The sequence below is a fragment of the Gymnodraco acuticeps genome, unplaced genomic scaffold, assembly GCF_902827175.1.
Source record: "Gymnodraco acuticeps unplaced genomic scaffold, fGymAcu1.1, whole genome shotgun sequence".
NCBI classification, from domain to species: Eukaryota; Metazoa; Chordata; class Actinopteri; order Perciformes; family Bathydraconidae; genus Gymnodraco; species Gymnodraco acuticeps.
This window is the reverse complement of record NW_022989843.1, coordinates 3,458,346-3,470,544: the sequence shown is the minus strand read 5'-3', so window position 1 is coordinate 3,470,544 and position 12,199 is coordinate 3,458,346. Positions and strand designations below refer to the sequence as shown.

Sequence of the window (12,199 nt, the reverse complement as noted above, 5' to 3'; positions counted from 1 at the left end):
ACCTTTTTTTTTTTTTAATCCAAAGGATTTGGCATTAATGTAAAACATTTGAAATCTTTGAACCCCTACAGGGTGTCCGCGGGGTCTTAAAAAGTATTAAAAGTTGATAAATCAATTTAGCGAAAATTAAGGCTATTAAAAAGTATTAAACGGCATTTTCCAAGGTATTAAGAAGGTCCACAGCAACGACAACATGAAACACCCTTTAATTTACTGAAACAACATGTCGGGAAACCCCCTCACGGTGGCCCCATGCATAGCGTGCCATAAAATGCTGCTTCTTCTTTTAAGTTTCGTTGCCTTGCTCTGTGGGAGGGGGGTTGGTTATCTGCTGGTGGACTACCTGAGAGATATACAGCAGGAGAACACGCCGTCCACCGCGGAGAATAAACAGAAGGGCAACCATGCTCCGGGGTCTTCTTCGCTGCTTTTGGTGTATTTTGTGGCGGCAGCAGCGCCACTTACAGGCCTGGCATATGTACTACAGCGTTTCCAGCATTTCCAGCGGTCTAGTGTGAACGGACACGTTAATGAATCGAATGCGTGTGAACGGAAGACTTTTTTGCGTTTGCGTATGTGTTTTACTGTGTGGGGCCGGGGTCTAAGCCAAACTATATCCGGTCACAGAGATCTGCTATTTTAAAGTAAGGTCAACACATATCGACCCTAAATATAGTCTATATTAAGAACGAGAAAAGTCTTAACATATATATCGTTTTTTGTAAACATATGACAAATGTGTGAGGGTGATGACGTCAGAGCATCGTCCTAAGTGCCGGGCTTAGCCCCGGCCCAATTTAACCCCTGGGTATTTGTGAGGGAGCTCCCATATGGCATTACCCCGCTGAAGCTCACCAAAGTTTAATATATTTCATAGTTCAAAGTTTTGTCAATTGTTTTATTTATTGGTCAAATACTGGTTTCTAATGGTTTCTGAGGAGTTTTACTGGAATGAAAGAGCACAGATTACAGAAGCAACAAAGCAGCATACTGCATTAAACCTGACCTTCACAGAGAGGTTGAAGTTCATGTGGAGAGGAGGCTTCAGTAGTCTGTCTGCACTCTGTTTAGTTGTGCTATCTTACAATCAATATAGTAAATGTGAGGTAAAGTGTGTCGCCAATGTAACCGGTTAGAACTCGAAGTTGCGATGAGGTCTTAAAATGTATGGAAAGGGTCTTAAAAAAGGTCTTAAAAGGTATTACATTTGACTTCAGGATTCCTGCATATACCCTGCCCTATGTTCTTGGGCATTTTTTACATTAGAAAAAAAAAGAAAGGAAACTTGAATATTTAATGCAAGGAAATAACCATTTCTGGCTCAAAAACTAATTTCGATTAACGTCCATTAAAGAGATGTATTGTGAATTATAGGGGGAACAGTACAACTCAACAATAGATATCCCCATGAAACTTACACAGTTGATTACTTATATTAGGATAATGTAGTTTTAAAAAAAAATCATCATGGATACAATTATTCTTTTTTATAATTAAACAAAAATAATTAGTTTCCTGACATCTGGTGAATTTAGAAGAAATGTGAGAACGCAAATATACCAAGTGTAGTAAAATAAACACCCTCAGATGTATTCTTGAATATTTTCCATCCACTAGTTTGAAAGAAGACATGTTAAGGAAGCAAAATTCCCAAATGGACCAGTGTATGAAAAACACGGTGTTTTTACCTGTAGTGTTCCACCTTCAGTGCGTTTGCCTCCACGTGTATGTCCGTTGTATTTACTTAGGCATGGGGATTTTCCTCTGGGTTGAAGCTTATTATACATCCATGGGTTGAAGGCGTTGAAGGATGCTGGGAAATGTGTCAAATGAAGCCCCGCCCCTAGCAATATATCTTACGTCATATGAAATCATCCAGTATCCTAGAGACGTTTCAGGTCCATCAACACTTCGCTGCTGGGCACGACCTGCGGGACTCTGAGGCTGAACAACACGCAGAAAAACAGAAAAACTGTCACCAGTCCGGGTAAGACGAGTCCTTTATTTAAACTAACCGCACACTATCCATTTAACGCTGCTTTTGGGATTGAAAGGCACCTTGTATTTACCTCATGCGACTGTAATAAAACCGTAGCTCAACCCAGTGTGTTTATCTTAATAACTCTACATTTGCGACGCCATGTTTTAACGGGATAAATGCAGTCGCAGTAGGCAGGCCACACTAACATGATTGCTCAGTCAACACAAGGTCAGTAGTATACTCTTTCTAGGTCTAGAGTAGGCTATGTAATGTGTTTTATAAATAATAAGACCCGTGCCTGGTTGGTTTAGTCTAGAGCTGTCTTTTTGTTGACGTTTCCGCAGCATATTACTTATTGTGGCATCACTATGCAACCTTCCCCCCATCTGTTATTGTGTCCTGCTGCTGCCACACCTGTTCCTAGCCATACTGACTGGTTAGATTGAAGGACGGGGTATTACTATACTAAAATAACCAAATATATTATGTTTATATAATGTTTAGTCTTGAAAAAAATCCAAATGTGGAAAGTAACCAAGCCTATTAATGAAGTGAAGTAAAACACTATAATAGCCATTATGTAGTGGATTAGGAGGAGAAAGTGGCATGACAGAAAATATTCATCACATGTACCTTACATTTGAATTTAAACATAACCTTATGCTTACATTGACCAATGGAAACTGCAAAAGGCATTTATAGCTTTTGTTTGAAACAGTACAATTATAATCCAGGAGTGAGTGGATTGACAATAGATTACACTATGACCTTAACTGTCAGATAAAACAAGGAATTTAAAGACATCATGATGTCATGATGAAGTTATTTTCTCTTTGATAAAAAAAGAAAAAAATACAATTGTTGTAGCCCTGAATTAAATTCTGTATCATAATATTTGTAATTGTATATGATCATATTGATTTATTGTGATAGATACAAGAGATATTGACAACAACAATGTCAATCATAATCATATTATAAAACCAGAAAATTCCAAAATTGTATTTCTTCATTTTCCCCTTCTCTCCCTGACCTCTCTACAGGGCGAAGATGAAGCTGCATCCATTACCTCTGCTGTGTCTGTCCCTTCTTTTGTTTCATTTATCAATGGCCAAGAGAGGAGGCAGCTTTGGGAAAAGCTTCGGCTTCGGCTCAAAAAAGAAGGGCTCCACACCTAACCGAGGCAACACTAACACCAACAAAAATAATCAGGGCTCCAACTCTCAGGCTGGATACCCCAGACAGCCTGTGAAAACCAATCAGCATCCGCAGTCAGGCAGACCGGGGTATCCAGGTAGTTACCCCCGGCAGCCGGCTGGAGGCTACCAGAACCAAGCAGGGGGCTCCTATGGAGGAGGATACATGAACAGAAACCCAAACAACAAAGTCCTGAGCCCACAATATGGTGGCAGTTTTGGACACGGGGGCTATGGAGCTCGGGGTGGCTCTCCCTTTTCCCACTCAGTTCAGTCAATGGGCATGTATCCCTCTGATAGGTCCAGAGGGTTTGGACGCAGTGCAGTGATGGGAGTAGCTGGAGGGGCTATGATGGGGATGGCTCTGGGCTACGGGCTAGGGAGGTTCCCCCGTCCCCCCTACAACTTCCACAACTCCCAGGAGGAGCAGCACTACAACAACTATATGTACAGGAAATACGGTTCCAAGTCCACTGATGCCAACGACTACAGCAGAGACTACAAATACATCCAACCTCCTGAAACCTATGATAGCTACATGGACTCCTGCATGAAGAGAACAGACATTCTGCGGGCGGAGAATCCAAAAACAAACAACAACCCAGCTGCTACCACCTCAACCCCCGCCCCTGGAACAGGAAGTAACACAAAGGAGACGAACAACACGGCAGCGGATAACTCCTCAACCCATGCACCTTCTACTCCACGCCCTCTGAACCAGCCTGAAGCTGATCCTGTGCCCTCAGCATCACAGGGTCCCAACAGTGATGATGATGATGATGATGATGACGAGGATACAGTCAGCATTGTTGAGATCGGATACCCCGCCCTGATGGAGCAGATGCAGGCCAGGAAATGCTTGGAGCTGTACTTGATCTTCTCTGAAAAGTACATAAAGAAACAGATGAGTGGTGTTCAGGGACTAGTGGGCTCGCGACGGCTTTTAGCTGCGCTCACTAGCGCCACACTAATGCTTCTGAATACCAACATGCTAATGCTGCTGCACTGAGGCGTTAGTTAGCACTGACGAGAATGTTAAGTGGAGTCCAGGAAACGATAAGGGAGAAAGAAACCTGCTTCCTTTTATAGGACTTCCTTTTCTTTTGTGGATTTCTACTTTTACCTTTCCTTAATATTCCGGCATTAGATCCTCATGCATGTGCTTGACCACACAGCTGGCTTGGGATGGCCTGATCTCAGAGATTGGGATCTGGGCTGAGTTAGGCTTTCTTTGACTGTATTGAGCTAGTGAGCATGATCCAACCCTCCTTTTTTCTGCAGCTGTCACACAGCTTCTAACGTGCAGCTTTCAGATAACAGAGGATTTGTTTTTTAATTATTTGTTGTTTCATAAAAAATAAAAAACACTTAGTCATAGCTTCGGATGCAGGGACTGATTTTCTTAATGCTTTGCAAAGCAATTCAATTCTCAGTTGTTTAAAACTAAATCTGTGTGTACCTGGAGTGTGCACTGTGCAGCTTTTTAGAAGCTCAATATTGAATGCACTTGACTGAAGCATCCGTTGCACACAGCATTGCATCTTTGAAATATGATTCAAGGAAAGGAGAGGAAAAGGTTAGACATGAAAGCCAGAGAGAAACTAATTGCACTTGAGTGAGTGGCCATTAACGCTACTGGCCATAAGCTTTTGATGGTAGAGAAGTTTGGCCCATTAATATCCATTTATATTCTACTGAACATGAGACAACATAAGAGGCAGAGAACGCTCTCTACGTATAAAGGTTACTCATTCTTCCAGGTTTGTGATGTGATTTTCAGAAACCTAGTCCTTGTAGATGTTTTTCTTTTGTCTCGGAGGAAAAAGCACAAGAGAGGGTTAGGGTTAGTAGGTTAGTTTGTACCTGATGCTGCATTGGAAATATGTACATGTGCTTTTTCAGTGTGATATTATTATATGAATTGAAGGGATATTGATGTTGGAGGACTGTGTGATTCAAGGAAAGTATCAATTTATACTGGACTTTAACTTATTTATTATTCTACCTTGACACATTTCTGTGCTTTAGAGAGGTTTTACACTGAGCTTACTACTGTAGCTTAAAACATGAATGGACTTTTATCATATAAGTTCCAGTGAAATACAGAAACTCACCTCAAACACTGATTATAATATCTGTCTGTATTTGTTTTCTTCGGATGAACCGACTCTAAGCACAGTATGCATGATGTTCTCTTACACTTCTTAAATTACTTACTTTGGAATCAATGCAAAACTGCTTTTCTTTCATATTTATGTATGTTGTTTTTTACCCTTTTCCATGTGTCGGGTCCGGAGATTGAACTGTGTGTTGTATACACTTCTCCTTCCTCTCTCTGATCCAATGTGTTTTTCTTCTTGTGCCCTGGGTAGGATGTGATTGCAGAAGTGCTCTTGAAGTTTAACCCTTAAACTTATTAGTTTATTGTTGCTAAACCTGCACATATGGATATGTACAAGTGCATTAGACTTATACAATACTTTTTGTTTTACAAATATATAAAAGCGAATTGCATTAAAAAAAAAACGAAATGTTCTCTGGAGTTTTAAATGCATCAGACAGTTTGAATTAAAAATGTCCATAACATATAAAAAAATAAGCTGTTAGAGCTAAATAAAAACATTGCCACCTTCTTGTTGGTATACAATCCTCTCTGCTAATTCAGCCTTCACTCTTGATTTCTCCATTTATTACTTTGTTCATTGGTGGAAGAAACATTTAAATGAAATATGTATTGTAGTACCACCACACTGTAAATACTCCACCTTAAGTGAAAGCGCTGAATTTAAAACCTTAGGAAAGTAAAGATGTGTCTCTAAGTTAGAGCTGCTAATATGAATCTATAAGTTGTTCATTATTACATTTCTTTACTGTTTTGACAAATATTCCTCTGATAAGCTTCTTAAATGTGAATAGTTTCTAGTTTGTTCTTTCCTCTATGACAGTGAACTGAATTTCTTTGAATTCTGGATAAAACAAGAGTAAGGACAAACCAAGTAAGCTAGCGTAAAATGGAGATGCTCAAGTAAGGAACAAGCCCTTGAAGTGTTTTATTTGAGTGAATGTATTTAGTTACATCCCAGCGCCAAACCAGGTAACTCACATTTCAGAGACAATCACTGAGCTAATAGCCAAAGCTTGTTTGGACTGTAGAACCATATCATGAAAAACCCCAAGGTGTACCTTGTAATGTGTTTTTATATGTACCCTATAATTGTGTCTGGCTTTGAATGTACGTGAAAATGCACAGTAATGTATTTTAAGCAAAGTATGCATTTTACTGTGAGGGATCACATTTAATGTGCAGCTGAAACTTTACTGAATACTGAGGGTCGACTCACATCTCTTGCTTGTCAAATAAACCCTATAAAGCTACTCATGGACATGTTTGGATCATCGTTTTTCCACTGAAAAAGGCTGTAGTGATGTTGAAAATAAGCATTATATTGAATGCTTTTATGGGAATCTGTTGGGAAAATACTAATATCAGAGTAGCACATGATAACAAAGGCCCTACGTAGCTGTGTACGTAACAGAATGTATGATAGAAGAGCGTCAGGACACTGTTTTAGGCATATGATAGCTATGTGACAACGATTAACATGATGATTCAGCCTCTATGGAGATAAACATCTGACTGTCATGTTTATTTCTTACGCAGGCCTTAGCTAATCTGAACTAAACATTGAATACTGCTTTGAACCGGTATTCCTCCATCCTGTGACTGTAACATCCTCTCTTGTATATAAGCATGTGAAGGACACTGTTCTGGGAATTATTCTTCCCACGCAGCTCTGTGTGTGATGATTACTTCCATTCTTGCAAGGATAATAAATACATGTATCCTGATATTGAAGACCAAGCCGGTGACGAGTGATATTTTATTTTTTATAACAGAATCAATTTGATGATATATGGTGATCTGATTACAATAGGTAAACCCTGAGAATTTGACAAAACGCAGCAGTTCAACCTGAAGTTAGATTTTCAGGTTTACTGGAAACTAATGATCAGAGTATGAGTGTCAAATGTAGAACTGCAATTGATATATATTCACTCTATGGAACTACACGAAGGCTGGGTCAACTCTTTTCTGTGTTTCACATTTAAGGAAGCATGATTATTGAATGGGAAAGTTCCAGAGAACACTGCTGGATGTTGCATCAGATTTTAAAGGACAGAGTAGAAAGCAAACACCAGGTGTGATTTGATCAGATGCAGGAAGCTGAGACTGAAGTCTGCCGGCTGTTCCGGGCTCTTATATGTGGATAAAATAACAAGCCTAATGTAATGCTTTAATACACAGTGGACTTTAATGGACTTTAGTTTTACATTTACTGCATCTTTCCTGCTCTAAGAGGTTAATATTGTTTTCAATTGTGAGTATTATACTAAGTAAACAACTTTTATTTATAAAAAATGTTACTTAAGTAAAATTGAGGTCATTTAAAATATACTACAAGTAGAAATGACATTTTTTCTTTGGGGTTAAGAAACTTCTTATTAAGATAATGTCTGAAATAAGTGCAAGTAAAAATAAAAAAATAAACACAGTTCCTGCTGTAGAAGGCACTGTGCTGCGTGTGTGCATACAGCTGATATCAATACACTTCCTCATCATAGCTTTACTAGAATTAACCAGAAAAGAGACAAAACTCTATAGACAATCAAGCAGAAATAAACAACAATAAATAGTATTTTAACAAGACACCACGGCTGGTGCAACAAGCATTAAAATACATATCTTGTGTGTCCACCTCATGGCTATAAATGTAGTGTTTTATTCATTATGTGAGTGCCAGGTCAGTCACCCACTGTCCTTCATCGTTCTGGTAAACCACACTGTGTGGCAGGTGCACCTGAAGAGGAGAGCCATGCTGTTAACACGTATATACATACACTTACACCAAGAAACAAGCCTCAATATGTATTGAGATTGTAGAACAGAGCATTAACTCGGTAAAGATCTTAACATCACTGATAAAGACAACCTTGTTTAAATTCCTGCTCCAGGTTGTCTAGGCAATAATTCCACCCATCATCTGAATCTTCTGTGTCCTGGTGGATGCTCTGGGAGAAATACTTGGGTTCCAGGGAGGTTGAAAGGGGAGTGTTGTCATCCTCACTGGTACCGTCTGAGGCCTCTGCAACACTTGCATTCCCACAAGGCCCTCCTCTTAAGCCCAACGAATGCCTGGCATCATCGGGCTCATCTACTCCATCGTCATCATCTTCATTGTCCCCATCATGGCATTCAGGAAGCAGTACCTACAATGTTTTTGGATGCTTGTGTCAGACCTATTATTTAAAAGTGTCTTGAAAAGCTATAATGATAACATTTCTTCTCAAGTAGTTTACATTGGAAATGTCACACAATCAATCTTGATGAGGTCTATAACTTCCCTCTTCAAGGCTGCCTTCTCCATGCACTTTACCTGTAGGGGAAGTTGTGCCAAAGCCCAAAACCAACAAAGATGACCAGATTGCAATGGTAGTGTCCTTGTATCAATGTGTGCTCATACATAATGCTGACATCCAGTCAAAATGCCCCAAGGATAATAGGTACATGGGTCTTTATAAAACCCTGACTTTCGCCCATTCCCCTGTTATGTATTGTACCTGAGATAGGTGGAAGCTCCCCTGGGTGGGTGCCTTGAAGGTAGGAGAATGTGAGGCTGGCCGATTCCTGAGGTCTCTGGAGTCCAGCTCCACTCCTCAGGTCGGCGGAGTCCAACAGCCTGTCAACAGCAGGCCTAGACTGTGAGCTCTCCATGGCATCCTGGTGTTGAAATGAGAATCACATTGACAACCAGAGCCTTATGTTATATGCATGAATATTTCAGCCTTTGCTGCTTTTAGTTGATCACTGTATTCTGCTGTGCAGTGCTTCACATCTCCATGCAACAGACAACGTTACATTTTCTAAATCCTTGAGGCTAACGGTCCTCAGGCAAACACACTATGACAGACAACACATCACCTGCTATGACTTACGAGCTGTTTTAGAATGTATATTTGACTCCATAACTAACTTTCGGAAGAGAAAGATAACTCTTTGTCTGGAATGTGCATGGTCTACACACTCTACAGTTTGCTTCTTATTTTCCTTAAAATAGAAGCAAAGTTTCAACAAAAATAAAAAACTATATCATACAGGGATGAAAAATACAGTGGAGGAAATAAGTATTTGATCCCTTGCAGATGTTGTAAGTTTGCACCTACAAAGAAATGAAGAGTCTATCATTTCAATGGTAGGTTTATTTTAACAGTGAGAGTAAGAATATCAAAAAGAAAATCCAGAAATTGACATTATATGAAAGATCAAAATGTATTTGCATTTAACTGTGGGAAATCAAATCCTCTCCGGTAAGATATTTTTTTTAATTTGGAGTTAAATGCATCAATCTGGTGCATTTTGAGGACAAAATAAAGAGACTATCTTTGGAAACACCCGTATGAAACAGATGCCACATCATGTAGACAGTCACCCTGTGTGAGGCAAACCCACATTTGCGCAGCGTTGCGTTCACAATAGCCTACATTAAAAAAAAAAAAAATCGCCAGGCCATCGGGAAACCTCCCGGTCCTCCCGATGGCCAGTCCGGGCCTGCCAGCACCCCTCTACTTGCTACAAACTTAAATATGAAAAGGTTCAACTACGCACACACACATCATTTCGGATCGCGCAGAACGCTCACAGGCATAGATTGTGCAATCAGGGCCGTATCCAGGATTTCCTAAATACCGAGGTCCAAACATGCTAGGGGGGTTCGGGGGTATACCCCCGAGATTTTTGGGATTTTCATGATCTAGTTGGGTGCTTTTTAAGTCCTGTGTCACAAATTGGATAATATATTGATTTCAAACCATGTCAGTGGATGCAGCATAAATTATCTTTGAAAGTGTAATACATAAGAATCAGTTGATTGTGACTATTAATGATCTGGACATGCAGAAGAGGCTAAAATGATCACAACACATTGTCAACGTTCATTTTCCATGTCTCTCCCCTTTCCATAACCTGCAGCCTCTCTTCCATATTCTTTAGTCTCTCTGTCTTCTTCCTGTCCATTACTCTCTCTGTCCTCTACTCTTTCTCTTTGTTCAATCTCTCCCTCGTTGTTCACTTTTTGCTCCTCCTCACTTGTCGCTCCTGCCAGTGAATTAAAAGCAATTCAGCAGTTTAGTTCATTTCACTTGTTTGTTTGCATTCTTTTTTTATTTAAATCTGTTTTGTTTGATTCTCAAAAGAGAACGAAGATGTAAGCAAATTGTGTTTTATACAATTGTATGTTATTATGACATCATAACTGCAATAGATGTACGTGGTTTTAAAATGATGCCTATTGTCTATATTGTAAATGAAGACTATTGTTATAGATAAATAGATAGATAGGCCTAGATGGATAGATGGGGTTATTAAGCCGACATTATTTGTGTGTGACTGTCATGGTCATACATGTGTGTGTGTGTGTGTGTGTGTGTGTGTGTGTGTGTGTGTGTGTGTGTGTGTGTGTGTGTGTGTGTGTGTGTGTGTGTGTGTGTGTGTGTGTGTGTGTGTGTGCCAGATAATATAAGTACACTGGACAAACAAGACACACTGGATTTCAGTGCTTCTTCTACTTATTTATTTTTTCATAAGGATAATTATTTAAAATAGAAGAAGTGCTTGAATCTCATAAAAAGAGATGTGTCTTACTTGCCTAGTGTAGAAATAAAATGCTGCATTGATTTTGAGTCACTGGGTCACATGACCTGGAAGCTCTTGACATTCTGTTTAACTTTGTGATAAAGAGACGTCATGGTGTCTTTTTAAAAATAAAATACAACACACAGTTTTGTTCTAATATTCTTTTATTTAAATAACAATAATAAACGTGAAAGCACATTTTACATAAAAACTTGAATTAGGTACAATAAACATATACAAGCAATGTACTGAAAATGTAACCCTCCCAATATTCAGAGAATTTCACCAGGCCCGGTTCCAGAACAAAATGACTCAGGGTGCATCTGAGATTAGAGAGGGTGCAGTGGTAAAGTGCTATTTTTATAAGTGGGGAGTGGACCTAATACCCTGGGGTCCTCACCTCCTCTAGGGGGGCCCGCGGGCATGCTCCCCCGGGAAGATTTTTTTTGAAATATTGAAGTTAAAAGCATCAATCTGGTGCACTTTGAGAGCAAAATGAAGAGATCTATGGATCTATGTGCTCTTTGCTTGATTCATGCCTTCCCAGTCCCTTATCACGTACAAGAGCATGGCGCCAGTTGTTGTAGCCAGTTGTGGTGAAGGCATCTGACTTACTTGAACCGAAATGTCTACATGCATAGCAGAAGATGGCATCTTTTTTACATGAATATTCCAGCCAATCTCTGTTTTGAAACCATGAGCTGCAAAATGAGCGCCTTACCCCACTGTACAGGCGAGTTGGGTACTTTTTTAAATATACATGCAGGCTCTGTTTTGCCGAGGTCCTCTGGAGGGGTGGCGGTGTTTGGGGCAACAAAGACGGCCGTGGCTGCTCCGTCTCCGTGGGCGAGGCGGGCAAAGCCGGCGAGTCGGGCGGGAGGACGTTAGTGTTCACGACAGTGGCCGCGGGTAACGTAATGTCCCCATGATCTGAACTGTTATTACTGATGCAGTGTTACTGCTGGCAATAAGGGCTGGTTGTTTTAACCATTTTCTGTTGTCCATCATTGACTGCTGTGTAAGCACCTTGCAGATGACGAACGTGCAGCGCACAGGTCACGCGCACCTGACATAATAATGTTACTTACCGTTTAAATTGACCAAATAAATGCAGCAGACAATGTTATTTAATCACAATTACATTTAATTTAAACTATATTCTTATTACTATTATTGTTATTATATATGTAGGCCTACTATTTTTCACTTCTTTTTTTTCACTTTTAATTTTTCAAATGAGGGTGCATAACGACTCAACTGAGGGTGCAATGCACCCTTATGCACCCCCATAGAACCGGGCCTGAATTTCACAGACTCACAGATTCAAAAAAA

At 39.9% G+C, this 12,199-nt stretch overlaps 1 protein-coding gene and 1 long non-coding RNA gene across 2 annotated transcripts; one reads left to right on the top strand and one right to left on the bottom strand.

Annotated features, from left to right (window-relative positions):
- The first annotated feature begins 1,799 nt into the window (after positions 1–1,799).
- Positions 1,800–7,039, top strand: LOC117561028. Its single transcript, XM_034238220.1, has 2 exons — positions 1,800–1,987; positions 3,025–7,039. The coding sequence occupies exons 1-2, from the start codon at positions 1,866–1,868 to the stop codon at positions 4,184–4,186; spliced, it is 1,284 nt and encodes a 427-aa protein (XP_034094111.1). The 5' UTR covers positions 1,800–1,865; the 3' UTR covers positions 4,187–7,039.
- Positions 7,040–7,044: 5 nt separating this feature from the next.
- Positions 7,045–9,312, bottom strand: LOC117561032. Its single transcript, XR_004571277.1, has 2 exons — positions 8,797–9,312; positions 7,045–8,445 (listed from the first exon to the last, which is right to left on the bottom strand). It is a non-coding gene; the product is annotated as an uncharacterized LOC117561032 (long non-coding RNA).
- Positions 9,313–12,199: the final 2,887 nt, after the last annotated feature.

Excerpts from the sequence above, each read along its gene's own strand:
- LOC117561028 (XM_034238220.1), top strand. The coding sequence starts at position 1,866 with ATGAAATCATCCAGTATCCTAGAGACGTTTCAGGTCCATCAACACTTC. Across the intron at positions 1,988-3,024 it reads AAAAACTGTCACCAGTCCGG|GGCGAAGATGAAGCTGCATC; the intron begins GTAAGACGAGTC and ends ACCTCTCTACAG.